The sequence below is a fragment of the Rhinolophus ferrumequinum genome (assembly GCF_004115265.2).
Source record: "Rhinolophus ferrumequinum isolate MPI-CBG mRhiFer1 chromosome 5 unlocalized genomic scaffold, mRhiFer1_v1.p scaffold_110_arrow_ctg1, whole genome shotgun sequence".
In the NCBI taxonomy this organism is placed as follows: domain Eukaryota; kingdom Metazoa; phylum Chordata; class Mammalia; order Chiroptera; family Rhinolophidae; genus Rhinolophus; species Rhinolophus ferrumequinum.
Window position 1 is genome coordinate 9,984,054 of NW_022680355.1, and position 26,927 is coordinate 10,010,980.

The 26,927-nt window shown below is 36.6% G+C and overlaps 1 protein-coding gene across 1 annotated transcript in view; it reads left to right on the plus strand.

The window, feature by feature from the left end:
• GPR158 (G protein-coupled receptor 158) overlaps window positions 1-26,927 on the plus strand; it is a 394,094-nt gene that overhangs the window by 208,741 nt on the left and 158,426 nt on the right. Inside the window, exon 3 of the mRNA XM_033100781.1 lies at window positions 9,556-9,658. Within this exon, the coding sequence (XP_032956672.1) occupies window positions 9,556-9,658 (103 nt within the window). The remainder of the gene's footprint in view (window positions 1-9,555; window positions 9,659-26,927) is intronic.

A 26,927-nucleotide genomic window follows, 5' to 3' on the forward strand; every position in this document is an offset into this window, starting at 1 on the left:
CTATGGGTTACAACATGCGTCTACAGACTAATGTAAGTAATTCCTTTTACCTTTCTCAGACAAAATAAGGTATCAGCACTTTTCAACTATATGTACCTTTCCCCCTGACTTTTGCATTACATTTTAATTCAAGATATAATGAAAGCCATGAGGCAGCATTACTATTACTCTCTTATACAGTGTATATTAATTTAGATTTACCTATATATTTACTTTCCATTGCTATTCATTCTATCCTGCATTTTAGTGCTCTGGCTGACATAATTTTCCTTCTGTTTTAAAATTCCTTTAACATTTCTTTTATCATAAGTCTAGTGATGAGGAATTTTTTTCAAGTTTTGTTTGACTAGAAATACCTTCCTTTCATTCACATTTGAACAGATATTTTTTCTTGGAATACAATTCTCCCCCTTTTTTTTTTTTTTTACCCCTTTTAGCACTTTAATGATGTCATATGTATGTGTTCTTAAACAATACTTTATAACAGTTTTACATGTTTTTGAATTTTATGAAATTTAAATTACCGGATATGTATTCTTCTATTAACCTCTTTTCTTAGTAGAACAATTTTTATTCTAACAAACAATTGATTCTGGAAAAATGTCTAATGATGGATTACTCCAAAGCAAACTTACACGCATGAAGCCCTTCAGTTGTGAAGAGGGTAGAGCACCGTACAGCGGCTCTGAATTTGCTTTTATTGTGGATTATAAATTCTCTGAGAACAAGACCATGGCTTTGTTCCCCTTTGTTGTTGCAACACATAACATGCCATGGGTTTCAGTATGCAGGCACTTAATTAAGAGAAGAATGAAAAGGAAGTCCCCAGTGCTTATGAACTGTGACCACAGAAAGCACAGGGTGTCAAAAGTAGAGCACAGTTGCATCATAGTGAGTTTGTGGTTTAGTGAAGGGCACTGTTTCATTTTTTAAAAGCATTGACCATATTAAGCACTTCAGGTTATCAAGCCTTTGGGGCTATTTCTGTAGGACGATCTAGAAAAATGGGCTTGCTCAGTCAATGAGGTATAATCCTGACATGTTCCTGAGTCAGTTTCAACCCCCACAAAGCATCAGGCTGTGTCAGTGTGAGGTTTGTAGACTTGTCCATCCCAGATACTACACTGTCATCCTTTAGCTCTGTTTTATGAGAGGTGGCTCAACTGAATATAAAAACACATTTAAAAAATTAAGAATACAAAACAGTTTCTTTTTAATTTTAACTATATCGTAAAAGAAGACATCCTCTCACTCCCTCCACCCCTTTCTCCAGTCCATCATGCTTTTAAACCAGGTTCTGGCAGCTGATGAATAATGGAGACAAAATGTAGCTCTTTTTTTTTCTCCTGGTGAAATACTGCATTATTTGTTATTTGGGAGTACTTGTTTTTCTGGAAGATTGTTTGATGAAATATGTGGGTGATGTGTACCCTATCACTGCCTGGAGGCCTTTTAGATTTCCTCTGTTTGAGTGTTTTCCTTTGTTTTACTAAATTTGCAAGTAGTTGTTTAGAGCCACTGGATATTAATGTAATTAATGTTTTTTAGTACCAGGTTTCCCCAAACCCAATCCCAAATTAACAGATTCATCATTTCACAGTATTTCTTCACAAGTTACATAGGAGTAAAAGAAAAATAAACGCTGCCATCTTTTAAAAATATGCTAGTAGACACAGATACTACTTCATCTTGCCAGTATCAAGGCTTTCATCTTTTTTTATGCCTCTGTGGTGTTGCCATCTGCTTTTTGAATAAGGCTCAGTAAATTCAATATAGCAGGAAATCCTTTCTGGAGTCAGATAAGTTTTCTGTCAAAGCAGAGCAGAGCTGTGTTTTTGCAACCGAAGAAAAAGAAGTGAACATCCAACTGCCATGAAAGCGTCTGGTTCCTATGCTACGCTTGTTGAATTTAATTTGGGACTAAGTGTCTGTTAACTGGCCTCATGATTCTCCTTAGTCACAGAGGGACATCTATTTTCAAGAACTCAGGTAGAGGGGAGATACTCTACTTGCGTGCCCCGAAATGAAGATTCATTTTCTAAGATTTGAGCTTAGAACTCTGCGTTGAGAATGGAGAGGTTTATTTTTAAAATTTGTAACATGTGTAGGAATTAACTGCTTCTTAAAATATATTTTATATATACATTTTTAAATTAATAAATTTCACTTATGTGAAGCTTAATGATCCAGCAAACTGATCCATTTGGAATATTGCCTGAAACCTAGAATAGAAAAATAATGGTCTTGGAACAATAAAAATAGATTCCAAAGTGACCAAAGTAGCATCTGCTCCTCCTGTGTATGGAATCCTGCTACTATACTTTGTGCAGTTGTTACTCTCTTTGGAACCTGTTATCACACAGCTGCCTGCCTGTCTGTCCCCTTGAGCCTACCCCTAAAAAGAAAGAAAAGTCTGTGAGACTATTACTTTCAGGGACATTACTTCACCTTTATGCCATCTCCTTGTTTGGCCCCAAAGGATGACTGGCTAGCCAATGACGGGTAAGATTCCTCAAGAAAAGAATGACCTAAGACAGGCACAGTTGTGTGGGGACCACCAGGAGAATTCATGGGGTTGATAGAGTTGGGCCTAGCCCCCTACCTTCCCCCATCTAAGGAGAGCTTCTGCCTCTGTGGCTGTATTCCTTCCCACAACCTGCTTGGGAAGTGATAACATCAGTTCTCCATCTCAGTAAGTTTTCAACATAAAGGTTTTGTCCCCTGGGGAGGTACAAACAATAATTATTTATACATCATGGGACTTTCAACAGGCAAGGTGATTGGTTTGAACCAGTTTTCTAGTATGGTGTATGAGACTCACAGACCGTAGTAAAAACAATGCTACTTCCTTGTATGTGCATCAATAAAAGCCACAAGGTGGCCCGATTCGGGGCTCTCAGTCCTTTGAGGCTGTGAGACCCTTGGCCCCTGTTTCAAAACTGTCTTGATTTCTGTTTCTTTCTTAACCTTTTGCTGCCCCTTCTCATTCTCTCACTGCCCGTGTTGTGCTGGATGCGACAGGAGCCAGATGCTGAGTTGAATCCTAGCTCTGCCAGTTACTAGCTGTGTGACTTTGGGCAGTTACTTTAGCAGTCTTTACCTTAATTTTCTCATCTTTAAGATGGAGATTATAGAATTGATATAGGATTAAATGTGTTAATACTTATGCAATCTTTAGAACATGGCCTGGCATATGGTAAACACTCAGTAAATACGGATTATTTATTATCTTATTTCCTCTTACTTTGTTATTTCTTATCTTATATACTCTTGATTTGTGTTCCGGTGGTCTAGTTTTCGTGTATATAGGCAATCATAACCATAATTTAGAAGGGAAAAGGCACTTCTAGAAGGACGTCCATATTTCAGAATTAAAATATGACAACTGGTAGCTTAAAATAAAGAATAAAAGAAAAACATAAAAACTAAGCATAACAACTCAAAAAGTACAACAGTCTGGGCTATATAGTATATGAGAAAATAATCGTAAACCTCCAATAGCTCCAGAGGGCATTGGTGTGTTTCAGCCCAGTTCAGTACCTATTGTTCACAGTAATGATTCTGACGCATGAAGAAATAGTCAATTTTGTTTATGATGTTCAGTTCAGAGAAGCAAGAAAGTGTTTGATATTTTAGGAAGAGTCCAAAACAAAGTAAAAAAAACAAAAAAAATATTTAAAGGTCCGTTTCTAGAGGCTTTTGAATTATATGAATTGTATTTGCTTTTTTTTTGCTTCCTCCTTTCAGTTCAAATAAGTTTTTGTTTTTTCCCCCCAGAATTATATGGAAATGTGATCCTTAGGTACAAGCATTGTTTCAATTAAATACCAAATAAGACTTACCCTCTGCCTTCATGTTAACCATTCCACTGTTCAGTAGTACCTCCATACAAAATATTATTGACTGTCAAGTTGGCCAGGCTTTGCTCTGCAATTATATTTACCAGGAGTTGAGATGGATTCTATGTCATGCCTGTAGTATTTTTCTCATTCGATAGGTTGCTTTTTCGCTCTGCTGATTGCATTCTTTTTTTTATAGATTTTTATTGAAAATATAGCTAACATACAATATTATATTAGTTTCAGAGGTACACAATAATTATTCAACAATTATATACCTAAAGAAGTGATCAGCATGAAAAGTACAGCAACTACCTGATACCATGTCATGCTATCACAATATTATTGACTATATCTCCTATACTGTACATTATTATTATATCCCCATAATTTATTTGTTTTATACCTGGAAGCTTGAACCTCTTATTTTCCTTCATCTTCCCCCCCCATTTGTTAATTTTCCATAGCAGTGAAATTCAATATTATTTTATATTAATTTCAGGTGTACAGTAGACATTTGTATAATTTAAGAAGTGATTCCCCTGACTAGTCTAGTACCCACCTTGCATTATACATAGTTATTACCATATTATTGATTATATTCCCTATACTTTACGTCCCCATGACTATTTTGTAACTACCAATTTGTACTTCTTAATCCCTTCACTTTTTTCAACCTGCCCCCACCCTTCTCACATCTATCATCCTGATAAATCTAGTACCCATATTTCACTATACATAGTTATTACAATATTATTGACTATATTTCTTATGCTACACCCTACATCCCCATGGCTACTGTGTAACAACCAATTTGTACTTCTTAATCTCTTCCCTTTTTTTTTACCTACACACCCAACACCCCTCCCATCTGGCGACTATCAAAATGTTTTCTGTATCTATGAGGTTGTTTCTGTTTTTGTGTGTGTGTGTGTGTGTGTGTGTGTGTGTGTGTGTTTGTTTTGTTCTTTAGATTCCACATATAAGTGAAATCACATCGCATCTGTCTTTCTCTGTCTTACACTCTATTCAGTACAATATCCTCCAAATTCATCCAAGCTGCCACAGATGGCAAGAACCCATTCCCTTCCATGGCTGAGCAATTTTTCCACTGTATATATAGGTACGACCACCTCTTTATCCATTTGTCCATTGATAGACATCCAGGCTGCCTCCACATCTTGGTCATTGTAAATAATGCTGTAGTGAACATATGGATGCACACGTCCCCTTGAAGTAGCATTTTGGGATTCTTCAGATAAGTACCCAGAAGTGGAATTACTGGGTCCTTCTTTGTCTCTTGTTATAGCCTTTGTTTTAAAGCCTGTTTTGTCTGGTATAAGTATAGCTACCTCATTTTTTTTTTTTTTCATTTTCATGAAATAACTTTTTCCATCCTTTTACTTTCAGTTTGTGTATGTTTTTCAATCTTAAGTGCGTCTCTTGTAGGCAGCATATGTAAGGGAATTGTCTTATTATCCAATCAGCTCTCCTATGCCTTTTGAGTGTGGAGTATTTAATCCATTTAAATTGAAAGTAATTGTTGATAGATATGTAGCTATTGCCACTTTATTATTCACCTTTTTGATCTTTTTTTTTTTTTTTTTTTTTTTAATCTGAAAGAAGTCTCTCTAACATTCCTTGTAATACTAGTTTGGTGTTGATGAACTCCTTTAGTTTTTTCTTGCCTGGGAAGCTCTTTATCTGTCCTTTGATTTAAATGATAGCTTTGCTGGGTATAGTAATCTTTGTAGGTCCTTGCTTTTCATCACAATGAATATTTTGTGCCAATCCCTTCTGACCTGCAAAGTTTCTGTTGATAAATAAGCTGACAGTTTTATGGGGGCTCCCTTATAAGTTACTAGTTGCCTTTTTCTTGCTCTAAGATTTTTTCTTTGTCTTTAATCTTTGCTATTTTAATTATAATGTGTCATGGTGTGGGATGGTTTGAGTTCATCTTGTTTGAGACTCTGTGCTTCCTGGACTTGTATGTCTATTTCCTTTGTCAAATTAGAAAAGCTTTCAGTCATTATTTTTCATATAGGTTCTCCATCTCTTGCATTCTCTGTTCTGCTTCTGGTACCCCTATGATGTGAATGTTGTTACGCTTGTTGTTGTCCTAGAGGTCTCTTAAACTAGCCTCATTTTTGGATTCTTTTTTCTATTTGCTGTTCCAATTGGATGTTTTATGCTATCTTTTCTTCCAAATCACTGATTCAATCTTCTGCTTCATCTAGTCTGTGGGTGATTCCTTCTAGTGCATTGTTCATTTCAGTTATTGTATTCTTCACTTCTGACTAGTTTAAGGTTTGTGACTTTTTTATTGTTTCTAAGTCCGTTTTTTATGCTTGCTATCTCTTTGTTTAAGTTCTCACTAAGTTCCTTGAGCATCCTTATAACCATTGTTTTGAATTCTGTCTCTGATAGGTTGTTTGCCTTTATTTCATTTAATTCTTTTTCTGGAGTTTTCTCCTGTTCTTTCATTTGAGATGTATTTCTTTGTTTCCTCATTTTGGCTGCCTCTCTGTGTTTGTTTCTATATATTAGGTAGATTTTCTATGTCTCCCAGACTTGGACAGGCGGCCTTATGTAGTAAGTATCCTGTGGGGCGCTGGCACATTTTCCCTGGTTACTTGCTCTGGGTACTCCAGGAGTGTCCCTTGTGTGGGTTGTGTGTGCCCTCCTTTTATAGTTGAGCCTTTATTGCTATTGGCACATCAGTGGGGGGACTGGCCTTCAGGCTGATTGGCTATGAGTTATGGCCACATCCACAGCTTAGGGGCTGCTGTGAAGGGGGCTCATTCCACTGAGTGGGATTCACCCCAGTGGGCTCTGGTGCCTTTTGAGACCACCCTATGTGTTTGCTTCTTGTGGGGCTAATTAGGTGGTGTTCTGCTATGGTCTGAAGCCAACATCCAAGTATGTTGGTTCTGGGCCTTCTTGTGAGGCACTCCGGTGCAGGCTCAGGTCACCCCCTGCCTGTGACTTGTTGGAGACTACATAGGAGCTACAAATTGATCCACAGTTGTTTGCTTCCTATTCTAAAGTTGGAGGTACGTGAGAGAAGCCACACTGCAAAGCGAGGATGGTTGCCACCAATACCAGGCCTGGGGAAGCCCCACAAATTCCAGCACACCCCAAGGCTGCTGCTATCTGCCAGCTCCCTTAAGGTTCAGTCACTGCTAAAGCCTCATGTGGTATGTGAGTTGTCAGGCAAGATCTCAGGGAGTCACCAAGGTCTCAGGGAGAGTGGGAAGAGTTGTGGTCACCAGGTTAATGTAGACTCTGGTTTGGTGGCAGTACTGAGCCTGGAGTTACTCTGCAAAACTCTCAAAGCACACTGAAGCCAGTTGCCACCTGCCTGGGGCCCACAGAGTTTGATATTTTTCCAAGAAAGAGTACAATGCTGGTGGGGCTAGCTGTTAATGAGAAAGTTCCCCAGGCCTTGGGGGAGATGGGTGTGGTGGGGTCCCAGAGGAACTCACCAGGGTGGAGCAGTGGAGCTCACCAGGCCAATCAGATTCGTATTTGGCCTGTCGGGGAGTGCTCAACCCAGGAAAGATGGCACCTGCCATGCTGGCTGCTCCGGAGTAGGCCCCCTCACAGAGAAAATGCCAACTGCCCTCCAGCCCTTGCTTTGAAGTCACACACCTCGGTCTTTCCCCCATATGCCTCCAACACCCTCTAAGTCACCGTCCATCTGCCAGAGCCCAGGGTGATTGCCTGTGAGTGAGTCTGTGCATGGGCTGTTTAAGAGGATGTCTGGGTTTCCTGCAGGCTTCCATCCCACCAAGGTTGTCGGAATCCCACTGTTTTTCACAGCCAGATGTTGTGGAGTTCCTTTTCCTGGCACCAGTTCTCCAGGCTAGGGAGATATCCCTCTTGATTATCATCCATGGCTGAGATATCCCTCTTGATTATCATCTGCTACACGGAGGTGTGGGGCCAGCCCTTCCTACCAGTCTTGAAGTGGCTTCTTCTTTATATCCTTAGTTATAAAACTTCTGTTCAGGAGGACTTCAGGTGGTTCTCCAGCTTGATTTTTCTATAACTTGGCTGTAATTTTAATGTCTGTTGATTAAATTCTTTGACAACAAAAGTTTTTAAGTTTGTTGTAGTCCCATTTGCCTGTTTTTGTTTTTGTTGCCTGTGCTTTTAATGTCATATCTGAGAACTTGTTCCTAAATCCAATGTAATGAAGTTTTTCCCCCTGTGTTTTCTTCTAAGAGATTTATGGTTTTAGGCATCATGCTTAGGTCTTTAATCCATTTTGAGTTAAACATTTAAATTTCTCAACTGAGTGACTGTTGCAGGGCTGAATCATATTGTCTGGGAATCAATGCTGTTTCAATGAATAAGATTAACCCCTAAATTCCAGTGAGGCAAAATATCAAAGTACTTTATTGTATGAGGTGTGGTCAAAACATATGGTGAAGCTGAACAATAGTGAAGGTCAACTACAAGTTTATATATATATATAGTTACAAGAAGTGGAATACAGCTTTAGAAATAGAGACAGTGGAAATGTAATGGCTGTATGCGATGTCAGAGGGGTAGTAGTTGGGGGGAAGGGGGTTATCACTGTGTGAGGGATATAAATGATAAATTTCTAACTATTACATTGTTTTGTACACCTGAAACTATTAAAAAAAAGTATGGTGAATGTTTAAATAATAAAAAAATTATTACAGTGAAAGACACATTGCCATCAATCCCTCTCTCTTCAAACAAACTTATCCCATCATTCTTGCCACTGTCCTTTTATTTTACTCTGGGTCATGGATTTGCTCTGGATTGAAGGATATAATTGGACATAAGTGTGTATTGGATGAAAAAGAGGTATTAGTGAAATAAAATATTCAAAAAGGTCTTTTAAAAAGTTCTTTTTCAAAGATTTTCTTGCTATATCTCTGTGTATTTAGAACATGTATCAGCTCTTACTATCTTATATGTAAACACTTTTATTTTCATAAATGAAGTACGTTAAGCTGAAATTTGCTGGCATTAATTGATACTCTTGAAAGAAGCCAAGTTTAAGTTTTGGGTGATGTCTGTTATGTCTCCTGATGTGACCTGTTTGGAAAGCTGATCATTGTTTTTCTTCTTTTTATGTACACATAGAACATTTATCTATGTAACAGATTTTAGACATCTTTAGATCCCCTTGGGATCATTAATTTATTTTTTTCTCTTCTAAATTTGCATTACAATTTTTTTGTTTTGTTATTACATCAATTTGTGTTATTGTGTTCCAAGGTAGTATTTAATCCATAAAAGCAATTTCCACATGTCAAATTTTATATGTCTATCCATCTACTTATCTACCTACTTTTGCTTTGATAGAAATATTTAACATGGAATCACTTTAAAAATATTTTTATAGGCTTTGGAAATATCTTTTAAAGCAAGAAGATGTTGTGTGAAGCATTAAAGACAAAAACTATGTCTAGTAATTACTCCCTGTGGGTACCAAATGAGTTAAAGATGTATGGTAACTGCAGCTGTAATGGCATATATTTGGAAAAGAAATTCAATTTGCTACTTCTAAAAAATGGCTATTGGCAAAAAAAACCTAAAATAAAAATTCAAAAAAGAGATACTTGATTTCTGGAAAGTGTGTTATTTCTGTTACTATTTACAGTGATGGATATTTGTAGGTCTTTATATTGTGAAATAAACTCTGATCAACTATCTTGCTGTCTTTTCTTTTTCACAGTGTAGGCCAATTAAAGGCCTAGGATTTGTGCTTGGAGCCTATCAGTGCATTTGCAAAGCAGGATTCTATCACCCTCAAGTCTTCTCAGTGAACAACTCTCAGAGTAAGTGCTCTTTTCTTCTTTGTATATCTGAATACATAACAGCCACCATTATTAGTTATTCGGATATTCTTTTAACTTGTTGGAGTTACATGGTTAAATCCCCACTGGTTTGGCATTTTTTCATAACTTAAGGAGTTTATGCTTTGGTTTGTCATCTACAATACTCTGGATTACCTCAAAAACTGTGTTTATTTCAGGTATAAGTTTTAAATACATTTTAAAAGTCTGAAAATTTTGTAGTTACTTGTTAAAACCAATTGGGTTTTAAAATTGAGAGCTCTTGCTGCAGAAAGTTTGTAAAACTAATTTTGCTAGTTTGTTTATTTTATTTACCAATTTGTATATATGTAGTTTTCTGTGCTTATATATACACAGCACAGTTTTCTGTGCTGTATAAAGAATTACCACAAAGTTAACAGCTTAAAGGAACCCAAATGTATTATCACACAGTTTTCATTAGTCAGCCTTCCAGTCTGGCGTTAGCCTAGTCCTGTGCTCAGGGTCTCACCAGGCCAAAACCAGGTGTCACTTGAGATGTGATGTGATCTGAAGCTCAGGATTTTCTTCCAAGCTCATTCAGGCCATTAACAGAATTCAGTTTTTTGCAACTTTATGCCTGAGGTCCCTGTTTTCTTACTAGATGTCAGCTTAGGCTTACTTTCAACTCCTTAAGCTTTCCTTTAGTCCCAGCCAGATATGTGGTCCTCTCACAACATTGCAGGTTACTTCTTCAAGGCTAACAAGAGAATCTCCCCAGTCTGCTCAGATAGAGTCTTGCATACCATAATGTAATCATGGGGGTGATGATCCCATCATTTTACCATATAATGTAATCTAATCAAAGGAGAGACTATCCTATCATGTTTACAGGTCTATACCACATTCATGGGGAGGTGATTATACAGGGTGTATACGCCAGAAAAAAAATTTGGTCATCTGGTTATTTTATTCCTACTCTAGAAAATGTTAAGGTTACAATTTAAATGTTGATTTATACTCTATCTGTAGAGAATGTATTGTTACCACATTGGTTTACAGCTAGTTATCGAATATAATAACTAAGAAAAAGGAGATGGTGGTATAGGGGGATGGTTTCATGGGAAGTTAAGATTTAATGTTGCTAAAAATGAGGCATCTTTTAAATAGTCATCCACAAATGTTTGCCAGCCTTATTATCAGTCTGTATAGGAATTTGCATCTCTACTAGGCATAGTTCAAAGGATATGTTGAGATTGAGACCTGAGCACCTTTTTTTTGGAATTTTGGTAGTCATTTATACGTTCTTTTGTTTTTCTCTTGAAAAGCACTATTCTTGTTCTTGAGATTGTTTACCTTTAAGGTCTAGGTTCTGGAGGTAAGTAATATTTTGCTCTCTCTTTTGTCATCTAGTTCACAAACTTCAGTCCATGTTCTGAGTAATAGTTGTTGTAGGCATAATTCTAAGATGGCCTTCAAGATTCTGCTCCCATATGCGCTGTACAATCCCCTCCCCTTAAGTATAGGTGGGGCCTGTGAGTACTAGGGGATAGTCACTCCCTAATTTAGGCTCTGTTGTATAGCAAAGGTGATGGTATCGTAACTCATGTGATTACACTGCATTAAATCAGACTCCTTCCCATAGTAACAGATTAGAGAGAGATTCTAGTGCTGGCTTTTGAAGAAATAAACTACCTTGTTGTGAGAGGGCCACACGGCTAGGATCTGAGGGTGGCTACTAAGAGCTAAGTGCTCAAGGAAGCCAGCAAGAAAACAGGGACTTCAGTTCTACAACTGCAAGCAACCAAACTCTTCCAACTGCCTGAATACACTTGGAAGAGGACCCTGAGCTCCAGAGGAGAATACAGCTGGGCCAGTCTAGTGATCCCTCAGGAGAGAGCCAGCTTCACTATGCCCAGACCTCTGGTCAACATAATACATAGGTGTTTTAAGCCCCTAACTTTTCAGTAATTTATTCTACAGCAATAAAAAACTGTTACACTGGCAATGTTGATAACATTGTCAGGATGGGGATGCTTTTCCTTGCGTGCATGTGTGTATAGCAAAGCCTGGCAAAACCAGAGCTACTTTGGCATTCTTCACATTTATGGTCCAGACATAACATATGATTCAACACTGAAGGATTAAGGGAATAGGTTTTAGCGTATGTCTGTGAAGGTATTTTGTTTCTGGTTTCCCCACATTTGTTCTCAGCTCCCACTGTGTGACTGAAATAAGACATCTAAATATTGTAGAACCAGGGAATGACTATAACATTTGCTATAACACCGCCAGGAGGAACTAGTTAACCTTTAACAACTTATCTTTATTTAATTTGCACACTCCTACTTTCTTCCTTATTTTAAAAGCCAGTGTTTTTCACTGGACTGACTCTCTCTAAGAAAAGGCTGCTTGTCTGCATAAGTCTAATTTTCATGTTATACATACTGCAGCCATGGAAAAAGAGACCACAGTTTTCAGAAGGAGGATCAGTATTTGGTCACAGCTATGGTTCAGCACATAATTGACCAGAACTGACTTTCCTCAATGACAGAGCAGAAAGCTAGCTACATGTTATAATTTGAAGTCAGTAAAGTGCTCTTTGACCACAATATCTTTCCTGATGATCTTGTCAGATTGCATGAAAAGCCAACATTATTCACTCCCTGTCCTAAAGAAAGACTACAACAATCTGACCAGGAATATGAATCATAACTCACCAGGGTCATCTATCAAGGGATCTCCTAATATTTTTTATATTTTTGGTTTATTATCGGAGCGTATACTACATATCTCTGTGCTTTAATATATTAAGTCTTTTCATCATAGTATCTAGGCAGTTCACGGGCAGTTGTTTTCATTGTTCTTGAGGAGGTATCCATGAAATAAGGAATGACCACATAGAGCTCCGATGCCAGAGGTAAAGAAGGCATTGAACACCCCAAAAATGAGATAACACCTTGAAAACTACTAGCACAATACATGGCACTTAATAAGTGTTCATAGATGTAGTTGAATAAGTGAATAAACAAACAGAAATCATACACACATTTATAAATAAACATCAGTGATATATGTAAAGCACTAATGGTCAAAGCACTTTGTTGCACATATTTTATCATATTAGGGTGATGAATATTTTTAAGCTAGAACTTTTAGAGAATGAATTCTACACGGATCAGAAGGAAGATGGGACAGCAAAATTCTGTACCAATCAGTGCTGCACTGAGAAGCGCAATAGGAAGAATAGGTGGGAATGAGAGGGAACGGGGAAGTGAGTTGCCTAATAAAGAAAATGGGATAAAACTTACTTAATTTATTTAATAGTTGGAAATCTAGAAAAAGACCTGAAATGCTCATATCTATTAGCCTTGTATCCTTTTTGGGTAGAGGAGCTAAGATGTACTGCTGATCTGTTAGAGAATATGTAAGTGTGACTGTTAAAAATCCTGTTAAGTTATGCTAAGTGAAGTAAGTCAGAGAAAGATAAATACCATATGATCTCACTTATATGTGAATCTAAAGAACAAAATAAATGAACGAGCAAAATAGAAACAGACTTATGTATACAGAGAACAAACTGATGGTTGCCAGAGGGGAGAGGGTGAAAAAGGTGAAGGGATTAAGAAGTACAAATTGGTAGTTACAAAATAGTCACAGGGATCTGAAGTACAGCATAGGGAATATAGTCAGTAATATGGTGATAACTGTGTATAGTGTCATCTAGGTACTAGACTAAGCGGGGGTTAATTATGTAAAATTATATGATTTTATATAAATTATGTAATTATCAGACGCTTTACATCTGAAACTAATATAAAATAACATTGAATGCCAACTGTAACTGAAAAAAAAATAATTTAAAAAAATCCTGTTAAAATATGAAGTGATTTAAAGTCTTTCTTTGGACCTAGGCCCACAGTAAACAAAGGGCTTGTAAAGACCAACAAGTGTTGAAATGACAAGATTTAAAATTGTGCTGAAGGCCCAGAGTCTTTGATCCTGACATCTCTTGAAATTGGTGGTCATATGAGAACTAACAGGATCTGACATCTGGATAGTAGCAGTATTTCAGAATAACCAGTACTGATGTGTAACTGTCTCTTCAAATCCAGGTTGCTCATTTCCAGATTGATGAAATATAAGCTTATGACAAGCTCATATTCCTTAAATCCATCTGTCTTAGTATGAATTCTATCTTCAGTGAAACTTCTTTTTTATGTAGACACATTACCAGCCTTCCAGTCTTACCTGTCTTGTCTTTTAGATTAACTGCAGCTCATGTACATTTCCAGATAAACTCAACTTACAAATGGCTCATACCTAAAAATGACAATCCCTGCTTTGCCAACTGTGGTGCTATGGATGGTGGGGGAGGGGGAAAGACAAAAAAGTAGACATTTTTATAATATATAGTCTTGAAATAAAAAGAAGGGAAGCTCTTTGAAAGCAGGTACAAACTAGGGATGCTGAGCTGTAAGCAAACTGTTTAGCAAAGCAACACAATCTCTACAATAAGCATCTTTCCGTTGTGCTTGGGTCTCACGCTCCCTGTATTCTGTTTCGTAGCTGGAAAGCTCGAGATACTTGGCTTTCTGTAGATTAAGTCCAGTATCAGTCTCAAGTACCAACCCCAAACTTGGGACAGATGAAAAGAGCTTGAATATCAGATTCTCATAATCAGCAGCATCACTTTTGCTATTGGTGTTTAAGCCTTGTGGTCTGGTTCACTTTTGCCGTATTGTAGAAACCTAATTCTAATCAGTTTTACTTTTGTTGTAGTAGCAAAATTCTCCATCCAACTGCTAGGGCTTATGTTTTTGTCTCAGTCATTTTGCTAATTTTCAATCTTCCTATCTTCTTTCATTTGTCCTATTTATAGGATCGGAATCCAGTTAGTAAATGTGTTTGGCAGATGGGGTTAGTTGCCAATGCCGCCAATCTTCTTGGACTATTGACTATCGCATTTACCTTGTTTATCTCTGACTATGTTCTATTTAACTCTTGGGAAATACTCCATGCCATGTCGGACTTCCCTAGTTGCTAATCTCACAGCTGAATTTCTACCATTGTTTAACGCAGTAATTAGGAGCATGGTCTTTGGAATAAATTTGACTTAGGTTTGAATCCTGGCTCTGCTACTTACTTGCATTGTTCTAATTTATTCAACTTCCCTAAACTTCATTTGTATCATATATAAAACTGGTATAATATCACCTGTTTTATAGAATTGCTATAAGGATTAAAAGAAGTAATGAATGTAAAGTTCTAATTATAATAGTTGGTACATATTATATGCTCAAAAATATTGTTATTTTTATGATCATTATTTAGAATCTTGTGTTTATTTTGTTAAGCACTTTCCTCAAATATTTTGCCATTTTCATCCTTTTCACGTAGTATCTGCTCCACTTCCCAGCAGAGGAACATATTTCCAAGTGCCCAATTTTTTTAGGTCAGTTTGTTCTTAAAATGGGCCCTGTTCTGAAATATAATACTCAATTCTCCAAAAGTCTTTCTTCTCCCCTACGAGCTGAAATTTTACTTTATTAGATTTTTTCCTTATTTATATTATGTTCATTTTTTTACATTATTTTACATTATTAGACCACTAATTAGAATTTCACTTATATTAACAATCATTTTCCACCAAATATTAAAAAAACCTCTAGTAGGGAAATTTGACTATCAGTCGTTCACACATTAGCTCATTGTGGTATGCAGAAAAGTGGGACCCCCAAAGATGGACACATCTCAAATTTCACAAACTATGAATATGTTACCTCACATGGCACAAAGGAACTTTTTGCAGATGTGATTAAGTTATTAACATTGAGATGAGATTATCCTGGATTATCCAGGTGGACCCAATCTAATCACATAAGTCTTGAAAAGCAGAGAACCTTTCCAGACTGTGGTCAGAGGTGGAAGTGTGGACACAAAAAGGGTCAGAGAAATGGCTACATTGCTGGCTTTGAAGATGAAGGAATGGGTCCATGAGCCACGGAATGTAGGAAAACGCCAGGAAATGGAGTCTCCTCTACATCCTCTAGAAAAAATGCAGGTAATGAATCTTGATTTTAGACCAATGAGTTCCATGTCAGACTTCTGAGCTACAGAAATATAAGAAGAAATAGAACTGTATTATAGTTCATGTAAGAAGCAATATAAATTTGTGTTATGTGAGGTCCCCAAGCTTTTGGTAATCTGTTACAGCAGTAGTAGAAAACGATTCCAGTGTTCACAGTAGGCCACAGTGTTTTTTCTAGAGGAAATTGTTCACAAATCCAAATAGTTGAGTTGGAACAATTTGTAAGCTGGTGCGCTCTTTGTACTAGGCTAGCCTTTGAGTCAGACAGATGTATTTGAATCTTGTCTCTACTTACTAGCAGGAGACTTGGGCAAGTTTTTCATACATTCTGAGACTTCCTTCATACAGCAGGAATAATGAAATCTATTTGCTTGGTAGTTGTGAGGAGTAAGTGGGATCACATATGATATCCCCCAAATTATAATGATTATTATATTAATACAAATATGGAGAATTTAGTCTTTTTATTTATAGTACTTATATATTGGGCATTGTGGTGATTGAATGAATAAATTGTCTATAGGCAAAAGAAAATCCATGTATGTTTAATAATTTTATAATTCATATCAGAATATTTCTAAGATCTGTCTAAGGTGGTATTTTTGTTAAAAGAAATATATCACTAAAGTCACTAGTAAGAAATAAAAATCTGGGAGTCAATAGAAAAGTGAATATAGTAAGTCCAGCTAATGCTGTACTCTCAATGTCTGACTTGGTACTTTATTACTTGCAGCTGAGTTATTTTCATTGTCTGTGACTCATCTTTTTTTTTTCATGCTTGTGGACTGGAAGGAGGAGGGGGTCGTGACATATAGGCATGTGGGGCTGGTCTTGCAAAAGTCCAGGCTATATCTTCCTGTGTCAGAATCAATTCCTATCACTGAGGGCCACAACACCTCTAAGAATGGACCTCTGATCGACTGGTTTATTGATTAATTTATGTCTGAAATTCCATCTGTCAAAAATAGGTAAACATATAGAAAGGCAAAGAAAGATTAAATTCTAGCTATATACATAGTGACAGTAATAAATTTTCAAATTTTGCACTGGGCTTCATTTTGAACCTATTTTTACAGCTAGCCATTGATGATGTAAGTGTATGTTAGCTAATCCTGATTTTAGGATATGCAAATATATACTCATGTCCTAGTAATGGGAATCTCTTTGTATAGCTATCTAAGTATAACCACAGTCTGCTGTTTTCTCCTTATGGGTATTATAAACATTGAATCAAATATGTACAGAAATCTCCTCAATGTATTGCAGCTACTCATGTGCATGTACCTTTTTCCACTTAATTTTTGGATGTGATTTTATCTATCTGAAGACTGGAGACAGATTACTTCATCATCCTAAACAGATGAAATAACAAATATGTCTTCCCCTGGTTAGCTCATTGCAGCATTTTAACTCCAAACATTGATTGATGAATATGTTCCCTTCAGTTCTAGTGAAAAAGCAAACATGTGTATGGAAAAGAAGGAGATATTTACCCTGATAATGATTTCAGATGAGTGTTATTTGTACCTAGAGCTAATGCTGGACTCTCAATGTCTGACTTGGTACTTTATTACTTGCAGCTGAGTTATTTTCATTGTCTGTGACTCATCTGTTTTTTTTTTTTTTTTTTTTGGATGCTTGTGGAATGGAAGGAGAAGGGGGCATGACATATAGGCACGTGGGGCTGGTCTTGCAAAGGTCTAGGCTGTATTTTCCTGTGTCAGAATCAATTCTTATCACTGAGGGCCACAACACCTCGAAGAATGGATCTCTGATTGACTGGTTGATTAATTTGTGTCTGAAACTCCATCTGTCAAAAATATTACTGAGCACTGTGTGCCAGACAATTTTTGGCAACTGGAGAAAAAAGTGAATAAAAAAAGTGAAGTTTCTAAGCTTCCAGGACAGACCGACATCGTCCCAGAACATATTTCAATACCCCCAAACAACAAATGGGGGCAGTCCTGAGTAAAATGCAACTCACTGTCCAATATTATTACTAAGTAGGTCCAATGTAAAAACTTTAAGGTTTAACGGACCTTAAAGGCATGACTTCTATTCAGACACTCAAATGTCCAAATGTTGTGTGCTTTTGCTCTTACGTAAACACAATTTTATACTGGTGCCAATTAAGAATCTTAATCAGCAAAACCCTTAATACTATGGTGATATTTCTAAATGTTTATACTATGAGGACCTGAAATATATAACTTCTGCTTCACTCTATACTACTCACTTTAATTCATTCTTTTCTAAATCATAATTCAGTATTTTTCTTCCATAAAACATAGGAAGAAAACTTTCTGAGGTACATTTTGATAATGTGCCACAGTCGTAAAAATGTGGCTACATTTTGATCTACCAGTTTGATGCTTCTATAATTTATTCCAAGGAAATATCTATTTAAAAGGTTAGAAAAATGCATGTTGTTTTTTTAATCAAAAAAAGGAGGAATGGGAGAAAAGCGCCCACTTTAACTTGTTCATTAAACAAATCTTCAATTGAATCTTCAGTTCAAAAAACCAAAAAAAATATATAGTATATTTCAGGAAAATTTATGGGAAATTCTAGTATTCATCTGCAATGATGAAACTGCCACTTCGATTTTTATGGTAGATGACAAAATTTCTCAATATACACAAAATGTAAGGGTTTTTTGGGCAGTAGTCATTCAAATAGAATTTTGCCACATATGTTTTCTAATGTTACCTTCTAATTTCATTTGCAGTTTCCTTCAAAGGAAAAGGATAATATTGCCTAACTGAAGGAAAAAAAATTAAGATATTAATACTTAACATCATTTATAAGGACAACTTTTAATGAAGTTTATTATTTGCTGAACTTTTTTGTCAAAACAGATATGGCTAGATAGGAATGACAACTGAAATTCAAATTTAATAAAGTGATAGATAGGATGTCTGTGCAAATTATTTAAAACTGTATCTCTGCATTTTTTGGGTTATTTTGAATTGTCTAACTTATTTCAATAGAAGATTTTTAAAAATCTCTAAATGGGATGAAACATTTAGAAAGGCATTGTTAGTAGTGTTAAACTGTTCTAATCTTATTAGAATATCAATAAGTAGTAGGAAGTTTCAAAGAACAACAAAATGAAGGATTCTCTAAGAAATCATCTCCATTTGCTAGATTAATGAGGGAGAGTAAAGTATTGCACTTTATTATTCAACGTAAAACAATGTCGTCAACAGTAACATACAGGCACCCAATTTAATATTTATTATATGCATTTAACATATATAAATGTTTTTCAACAGTTGTATGTTTGCTATGCGGTACAGTCTTAAAATTTTGCTGATTCGTAGTTTATAAAACAGAAACATCACCAAGCTCATGAGAACTCACAAACTGATCAGAAAAGTTTTTTTGAAGACTGAAAAAATACTTTATTGTCTTAATCATGTTCCAGATCAGAGAGTAGAGATGTGGCACCTAAATGTACATATGATCCTGGATGGATTAAAAATAGCTACAAAGGACATTACCACCAAAATGGATGACATTTTAATATGGACTAGTCATAAAAATATTCTATCGATTACGTCATCAAAATGGCGGTGTGAGGTGAGCCTCTGTAAAGCTCCCCTGGAATTTACAACTAATCGAACAACTATAACTCCACAAAGGACTCCCTGCACAGCAGACAGGCAAGACGAAGAGGCCCACCACTGAATTCACCTAAAGGTGGGCAAATCGTGCAAGCGGGGGAGGAGGGAAGGAAGAAGTGCGGAGACGGAGCCCAGGGGCGCAGGACGCAGACCTAGCTCAGTGCTCTGAGCTCTCTGCATCCAAGAACTACCGCAGCTGTGGGAGAAGGAAGAACTCGGACTACTAGGGCTCCACTTATGGCCCACAGGGCTGAGGGGGCAGCATATAACACAGCTGAACCCAACGCTCATGGCAGAGACCTCGGAGAAAAGACTGAGGGAAGAAGGCTGAAAACGGAGGTTTAAGCCCTCACCACAGAGCAGAGAACGGAAGCCTTAGGCACTAAGACTAGCCGCCCCCTCCAGACCCTCCCAGAGCTCGCCCCGCCCCCATTGCCCGGTGCTAGAACAGTAGCAGTGTCAGATCAAAAGAAGAGAATATTTGCTGTTCTGAGAACTGTGGACCACAGACACAGATTCCCAGCCCAACTAGTTATGGCAAAGGGGAGAGAGCTGTGGAAGCAGGACCGGCTGTGGTGGTGGTTGCCACCATTGCTCTGGGCCACCTCTCACAACTCACCCCACCCCTGGCCCCACCTCTCTGGGAGGATCCCTGCAGGAGTAAACAGAACTGCTGAAACATATGGGCTCTGAAACTGGTGCAGGAAGAGCTTTGGAACTCCAAAAGCTCTCCACATACCCACACGGACCCTGCGCCCTGTGACCCAGGCGAACTATTAACAGAGGAGAAGCCCGTGTCCCAGGGAATCCCCCCATTGTGTGAGAACTTGGAATAGTGCAGAGAAAACATAGCACTACCGTGTGAGAGAGAAAAAAAGGCTGCAGTCAGAGAGAAAATAAAACATTCTACCAACAAGTACTGGAAAAAAAAAGAAAGACCTTTTCCTATCAACCTGTTGCAGAAGCCACTCCTGTAGATGTCTAGGAAGAGAAATAATAAATCAGTAATTGCCATGAATAACCAAGGCAACAAGACAGCTCAGCAAGAAAGTGAAAAGTCTCCAGAAAAGGAACTTAAAGATATGGAAATATGGGACTTAAATGACAGAGAATTCAACATTGCAGTTTTGAAGAAACTGAACGAGATGCAAGAAAACACAGAAAGGCAGTTTAATGAACTCAGAAACACAATCAAAGAACAACATGAGCATTTAACGAAAGAGATTGAAATTTTAAAAAAGAACCAAATAGAATTTCTGGAGATTAAGAACTCAATAGAAGAAATTAAGAATGAAATAGCCAGCTTAGGTAGTAGAGTTGACCAGATGGAGGAAAGAATCAGTGACATCGAAGATAGAAAGCTGGAAATTACACAGATGGAAGAAGAAAGAGACTTGAGACTTAAAAGAAATGAAGAACTGTACAAGAACTTTCTGACTCCATCTGAAAGAGAAATAACCAAGGATGTGAAACACCTATATGCTGAAAACTACAAGACATTTTTAAACGAAATTGAAGAAGACACAAAGAAATGGAAAGACATTCCATGCTCATGGATTGAAAGAATCAACATAGTTAAAATGTCCATATTACCCAAAGCAATATACAGAATTAATGCAATCCCCATCAAAATCCCAATGGCATTTTTTAAAGAAATAGAACAAAAAAACATCAGATTTATTTGGAACCACAAAAGACCCCGAATAGCCAAAGCAATCTTAAGAAAAAAGAACAATACTGGAGGTATCAGACTCCCTGACTTTAGCTTGTACTACAGGGCTACAATAATCAAAACAGCATGGTATTGGCAGAAAAACAGACACATAGACCAATGGAATAGAATTGAGAACCCAGAAATAAAACCACATAAATATGGACAGATAATTTTTGACAAAGAAACTAAAAACATACAATGGAGGAAAGACAGCCTCTTCAATAAATGGTGCTGGGAGAAGTGGATAACCACGTGGAAAAGAATGAAACTGGACTGCTATCTGTCACCATGTACCAAAATTAATTCAAAATGGATCAAAGACTTAAGCATAAGACCTGACACAATAAACTGCAGAGAAGAAAACATAGGTATTAAACTTATGGACCTTGGGTTCAAAGAGCATTTTATGAATTTGACTCCAAAGGCAACGGAAGTAAAAGCTAAAATAAACGAATGGGACTATATGAAACTTAAAAGCTTCTGCACAGCAAAAGAAACCATCGATAGAATAAAGAGGCAACCAACTGAATGGGAGAAGATTTTTGCAAACAGTGCCTCCGATAAAGGGCTAATATCCCAAATATACAAGGAACTCCTGAAACTCAACAACAAAAAAACAAACAACCCAATTGAAAAATGGGCAGAGGACCTGAAGAGACATTTTTCCAAAGAGGACATACAAATGGCAAATAGACATGAAAAAATGCTCAACATCACTAATCATCAGAGAAATGCAATTAAAAACCACAATGAGATATCACCTCACCCCAGTCAGAATGGCTATCATCAACAAGACAAATAATAACAAGTGTTGGAGAGGCTGTGGAGAAAAAGGAACCCTCATACACTGTTGGTGGGAATGCAGACTGGTGCAGCCGTTATGGAAGGCAGTATGGAGGTTTCTCAAAAAATTATGAATAGAATGACCATATGGCCCAGCAATCCCTCTCCTGAGTATTTACCCAAAAAATCTGAAAACATTTATACATAAAGACATGTGTGCTCCAATGTTCATTGCAGCTTTGTTTACGGTTGCCAAAACATGGAAACAACGAAAATGTCCTTCGATAGATGAATGAATAAAGAACTTGTGGTATATATACACAATGGAATACTATTTGGCGGTAAGAGAAGATGATATAGGAACATTTGTGACAACATGGATGGATATTGAGAGTATAATGCTAAGCGAAATAAGTCAGACAGAAAAAGCAGAGAACCATATGATTTCACTGATATGTGCTATATAAACCAAAAACAACAAAAGAACAAGACAAACAAATGAGAAACAAAAACTTATAGACACAGACAATAGTTTAGTGGTTACCAGAGGGTAAGGGCGGTGGGGGGTGGGAGATGAGGGTAAGGGGGATCCAATATATGGTGATGGAAGGAGAACGGACTCTGGGTGGTGAACACACAATGGGATTTATAGATGATGTAATACAGAATTGTACACTTGAAAGCTATGTAATTTTACTAACAGTTGTCACCCCAATAAATTTAAAAAAAGAAAAAAAATAGAAAAAAATATTCTATCAATATTAAGTTTCCCAACTTTGATAATCATAATGTGGTTTTGTATGAGAATGCTTTTTACTTAGGACCCATAAACTGAAGTGTTTATGGGTAAAGGGACACAATATCTTTACATTTACTCTCACATGATCTCGAAAGAGTAGTATACATATAAATTTATAAATATACATTTAAATGTATAAATATACATTTAAATAAATCTGTCAAGGGAATATGAATGATAAGTAAATATTGTAGAATGCAAATAATTAGTGAATCTGGGTAAAGAATATATAGGATTTCCTTTTTTTATTTGATAAATTTGATATGTTACATTTTGTAAATTTAAGGTGTAAATTTAGTGTTTTCCTATTGTAATATGATTATCATTGAAGCAGTATTTATCACATATCATTATACTGCAGCATTATTGTCTCTATTCATTATACTGTATATTAGGTCTCTATGGCTTATTTACTACTCGTTATAAGTTTGTACCCTTAAATACCATCAGTCTTATTCCCATTCATCTCCCATTTACTGGTCACCAGCATTTTACTCTGTGTTTTTTACAGGTTGAACTTTTTCAGATTCCGTATGTAAGTGATATCATACACAACTTGGCTTACTCTGTCTGACTTTATCCCACTTAGCATTATGTGCTCAAAGTTAATCTATGTTGTCGCAAATGGCAGGACATCCTCTTTTCTCATAGCTGAATAATAATTCCATTGTGTGTGTGTGTGTGTGTGTGTGTGTGTGTGTGTATACTACATGTATATATATACGACTATATATACAAATATATATATATATACACGATACACACACACACACTACATCTTTTTTATCCATTTATTTGGATTTCTTTGCATTAATCTTGTAGTTTTTCTGTACATTTCAAATTATTCAAAATTAAAAGCTACAAAAACCTAATTTTCAGAACATTGCGGTTTAATTCAGAGATCTGAGATTTTTAATAATTGTAAGCATTGGTGGGTAATTTGGGTCTTTTGGGTTTTTTGATTTGGAGCAAATATTCACTTTGTTATTCATTGCTATCTAGAGGATCATGGTTTTAAAATATTTATGTTTTTATTATAAAAATATTACACATTTATTTAAAAAACTGGAATGTATAGAAAAGTAGAATTTAAAAAGCCATTTGAAAATTTATTGCTCATTTAATTTTTTAAGTTTATGTTTATATACGAATATCTGTATGTATATGATCTTTCTAAAAACGTGGTATTATATTCATTTTCAACATCATACATAGTTCTCTTCAACTTTATTTTAATAGTTACATAGAAGTCCATTGAGTAAATGTACTAGGTTTACTTACCCATTCTTAAGTTTATATTTTTAACAGTTTATGTAAACATAAAACTATACTTATGGAAAAAAATGTCCAGAGGTTTTGTGTTTTTCTGATGTCAATGTAGTAAAATTAAAGTACGCAAATGGGTTAACATAGCATTCAAAATTGTCACAACTTATCTTGACAGGCTCATGTTTACAGGTGAGAGTTTTGGTTTTCTCAGATGTCCTATGGTGCTACTGTAACCTTCTCCCAATGTCCTTCTCTAAATTTATGCTCAAGGCAGAATACTTGATCATCCATGTAATGAACTGAAAAGCTGCTGTTGCCAAAGCTAATAGCTCTTCATATTTGCCATTTGTCTTCAGGAAGGATTTGTTTTATCTGAAAGTTCCAAGTATCATCTTCATTTTCAAGCCTTACCAAAGCAGATCGGGATTCTGTGCATGGTAGATGTTTCAAGTTGCCCAGATCTGAAATTTGCAAATCAAATGATCACCCTAGATGATTTCTCAACAGATTTTCCCAAGACACCTGTAACAGCTTATATGCCTAAAATATTTTTCTAGTTTGGAAAGATAATGGAGTGTATGTAGCATCTTGAGAAATACCATTTTGAATAAATTCTTAAACATAAGTGCTTTAAGAGCATGAGGAAAGATTTATTGAGTTCAATGTTATTTTCAATATACAGCTGTATTACAGATCAGTTAAATTATTCTTTTCAGAGAGCACTTTCATCATTAGCAATTATTTGCTGAGAATCCAATGTGTGTAAAATACTATGTTCAGTTCTGAGTGTATAAATCATGGCTCCTATCCTTTAGGGACTTAAAATTTTAAGCCATCATAAAGTACCTTTCAGCAGATTAACAAAAACCCATTATTATTTAATAGTAGTATGATTTCTCCTAGCTGCATATATTCCCTTGTCCTAGATAGAGACATAATTTATCAGCATAAATTGGTAAAATATTTTTGGAACTAGAAGATTAATTATGCTTCGAATCCTACAGGAAATTCAGAATGTAGAAAGCTCTCTCTTTGATTTTGGCTGTTTTGAGCTTTAGCAATCAGGTCTCTGACTTTCAGTTTTGTTTTTTCTGTGCTCAATCTCATGATTTTTCCTAGTCAAATAACTTTAAGGCAGTTATTAAAGAGGAAGGTTCTCGTGATAGTACTTCACTATTTGACATTTGTGAGTTGATCTGGTGATACTTTTGAGCACAAAGAATGAAATATGATCTTAATTTATTTTCTCACAAATTGCCTTTTTATCCATGAATATTGAAGCATTCATCTTAATCAACATAATTTAGTTTTACCTATATCACAAAATATATGAGTAGAATGGTTTGGCGTTGTGTCAATTTCCAACCTTATATCTAGCTGCTATTATTTCAGTAGAGATAATACCTATTAACTATTGCTTCTCTCCTACCTGAGAAAGATAATGGAGTGGATGGCCTTTTTCTGTTGAATGTCCTGCAGTCCTGATTGTATTTTACAGCCCAATATATTGGGTCTTTAATTTTAATCTAGGTGTAAAACAAAGATACAAAACCATTATTCTATTCTTACGGAGCACACAGTTTCTTTGGCTATAGCATATAGAGCTGTGGAACGCTAGCAGTAAGCAGAGGAGAAGAACACAGGCAAATAAAGATAGTCACAAGGTCTTGGAGCATCAGGAAGAGAAGTGAACAGAAACAGAGACATCACTCTGCGTTGATGTGGCTCTCTGGATAACAGGTTTGTGAAGAGAGTAACGGGTCAGGGAAGATACATTTGAGTCGAGCTTTGCACAGTACGAGTATGGTTAGCAAGTTGCTCAAATCTAGTGGGCACCATTCAAATTGTATTCTATACCAGTGGTGCCACAGACAGCTAACTTTAGATCTTTGAAGCGAGCATACATTTTTTTGTGTGCCCTGCCTCACATACTCTTCACCCACCTCAGATTTTTGTCACTATGATAGTTACTGGGCATGCTGCCAGTATCTCATCTCAAATGCCCACATAATTTCTTCCCTTTTCTGCCTCAGACTTTGTCGGATGCCCTGTAGGCTTGCTTAGCCCTTGACCAGGAGTGTGGAGAAATTGAAGTCCCCTGGGAACAACTGTCCACCAGTGGGATTGATAGTTGCTGCATAAATGCTCCGGCCTCCCGTTCTTGGGAGAGACACATCTGAGGGACATTGTGTGCAGCTTTTAGAGAACTTCCCGGAAGACTGAGCCACATTACCCACAGTGATGTCCAAGTTCATAATAGACTTTTTACTGCCTTTTTTCTTCTTCTCTGTCTCACTCTACCTGATCCTTCACTCCTCTTTTTGGACATCACCTCCCAAATCAGTTATTTATATCCAAGCCCTTCTCTCAGGCTCTGCTTTCAGAGGACCCAAACCAAGAAATCAGCTTTAGCTCGTTGATAGTGTTAAGTCATATTTAAATCCAGAGAATTTAAATATGACTTTTGCATTTACAGTTTGTTTGTTGGTTGCCTTTTGCATTTACAGTTATGGAAAGAAATAATGCAATATGCTTGTATGAGTGAGAGCCTGGAAACATTGTGTGATTAAAGATTTTGTTTGAAGTGAATATCGGAGGGCTCTGGGAGTCTTCTCTGTCTCTACTTGTTCTCTAGGTGATCTGATCCAGTCTCATGATTCTAAATAGTATATAAATGCTGATGGCTTTTATATCTTTGTCTTCAATGCAGACCTGTCTTCCAAACTCCAGACTTATATAGCAAGATGCCTACTCGACATCATGACTTGGGTCTCTAGTAGACATCCGCAAACTAAAATGCCCAGTTTGAACTTAAGATCTTCTCCAAAAACATCTCCACATGCATTCTTCCACATCTTGGTTGATAGTAACTTCATCCATCCACTTGTTCATGCCAGACACCTAGGAGTCACCCTGGACCCTTTTCTTTTTCTCTCATTCCATAGCCAACTCATCAGAAAATCCTGTCAATTCCACCTTCAAACTATATCTGGATCTAGCATTTGTTACTG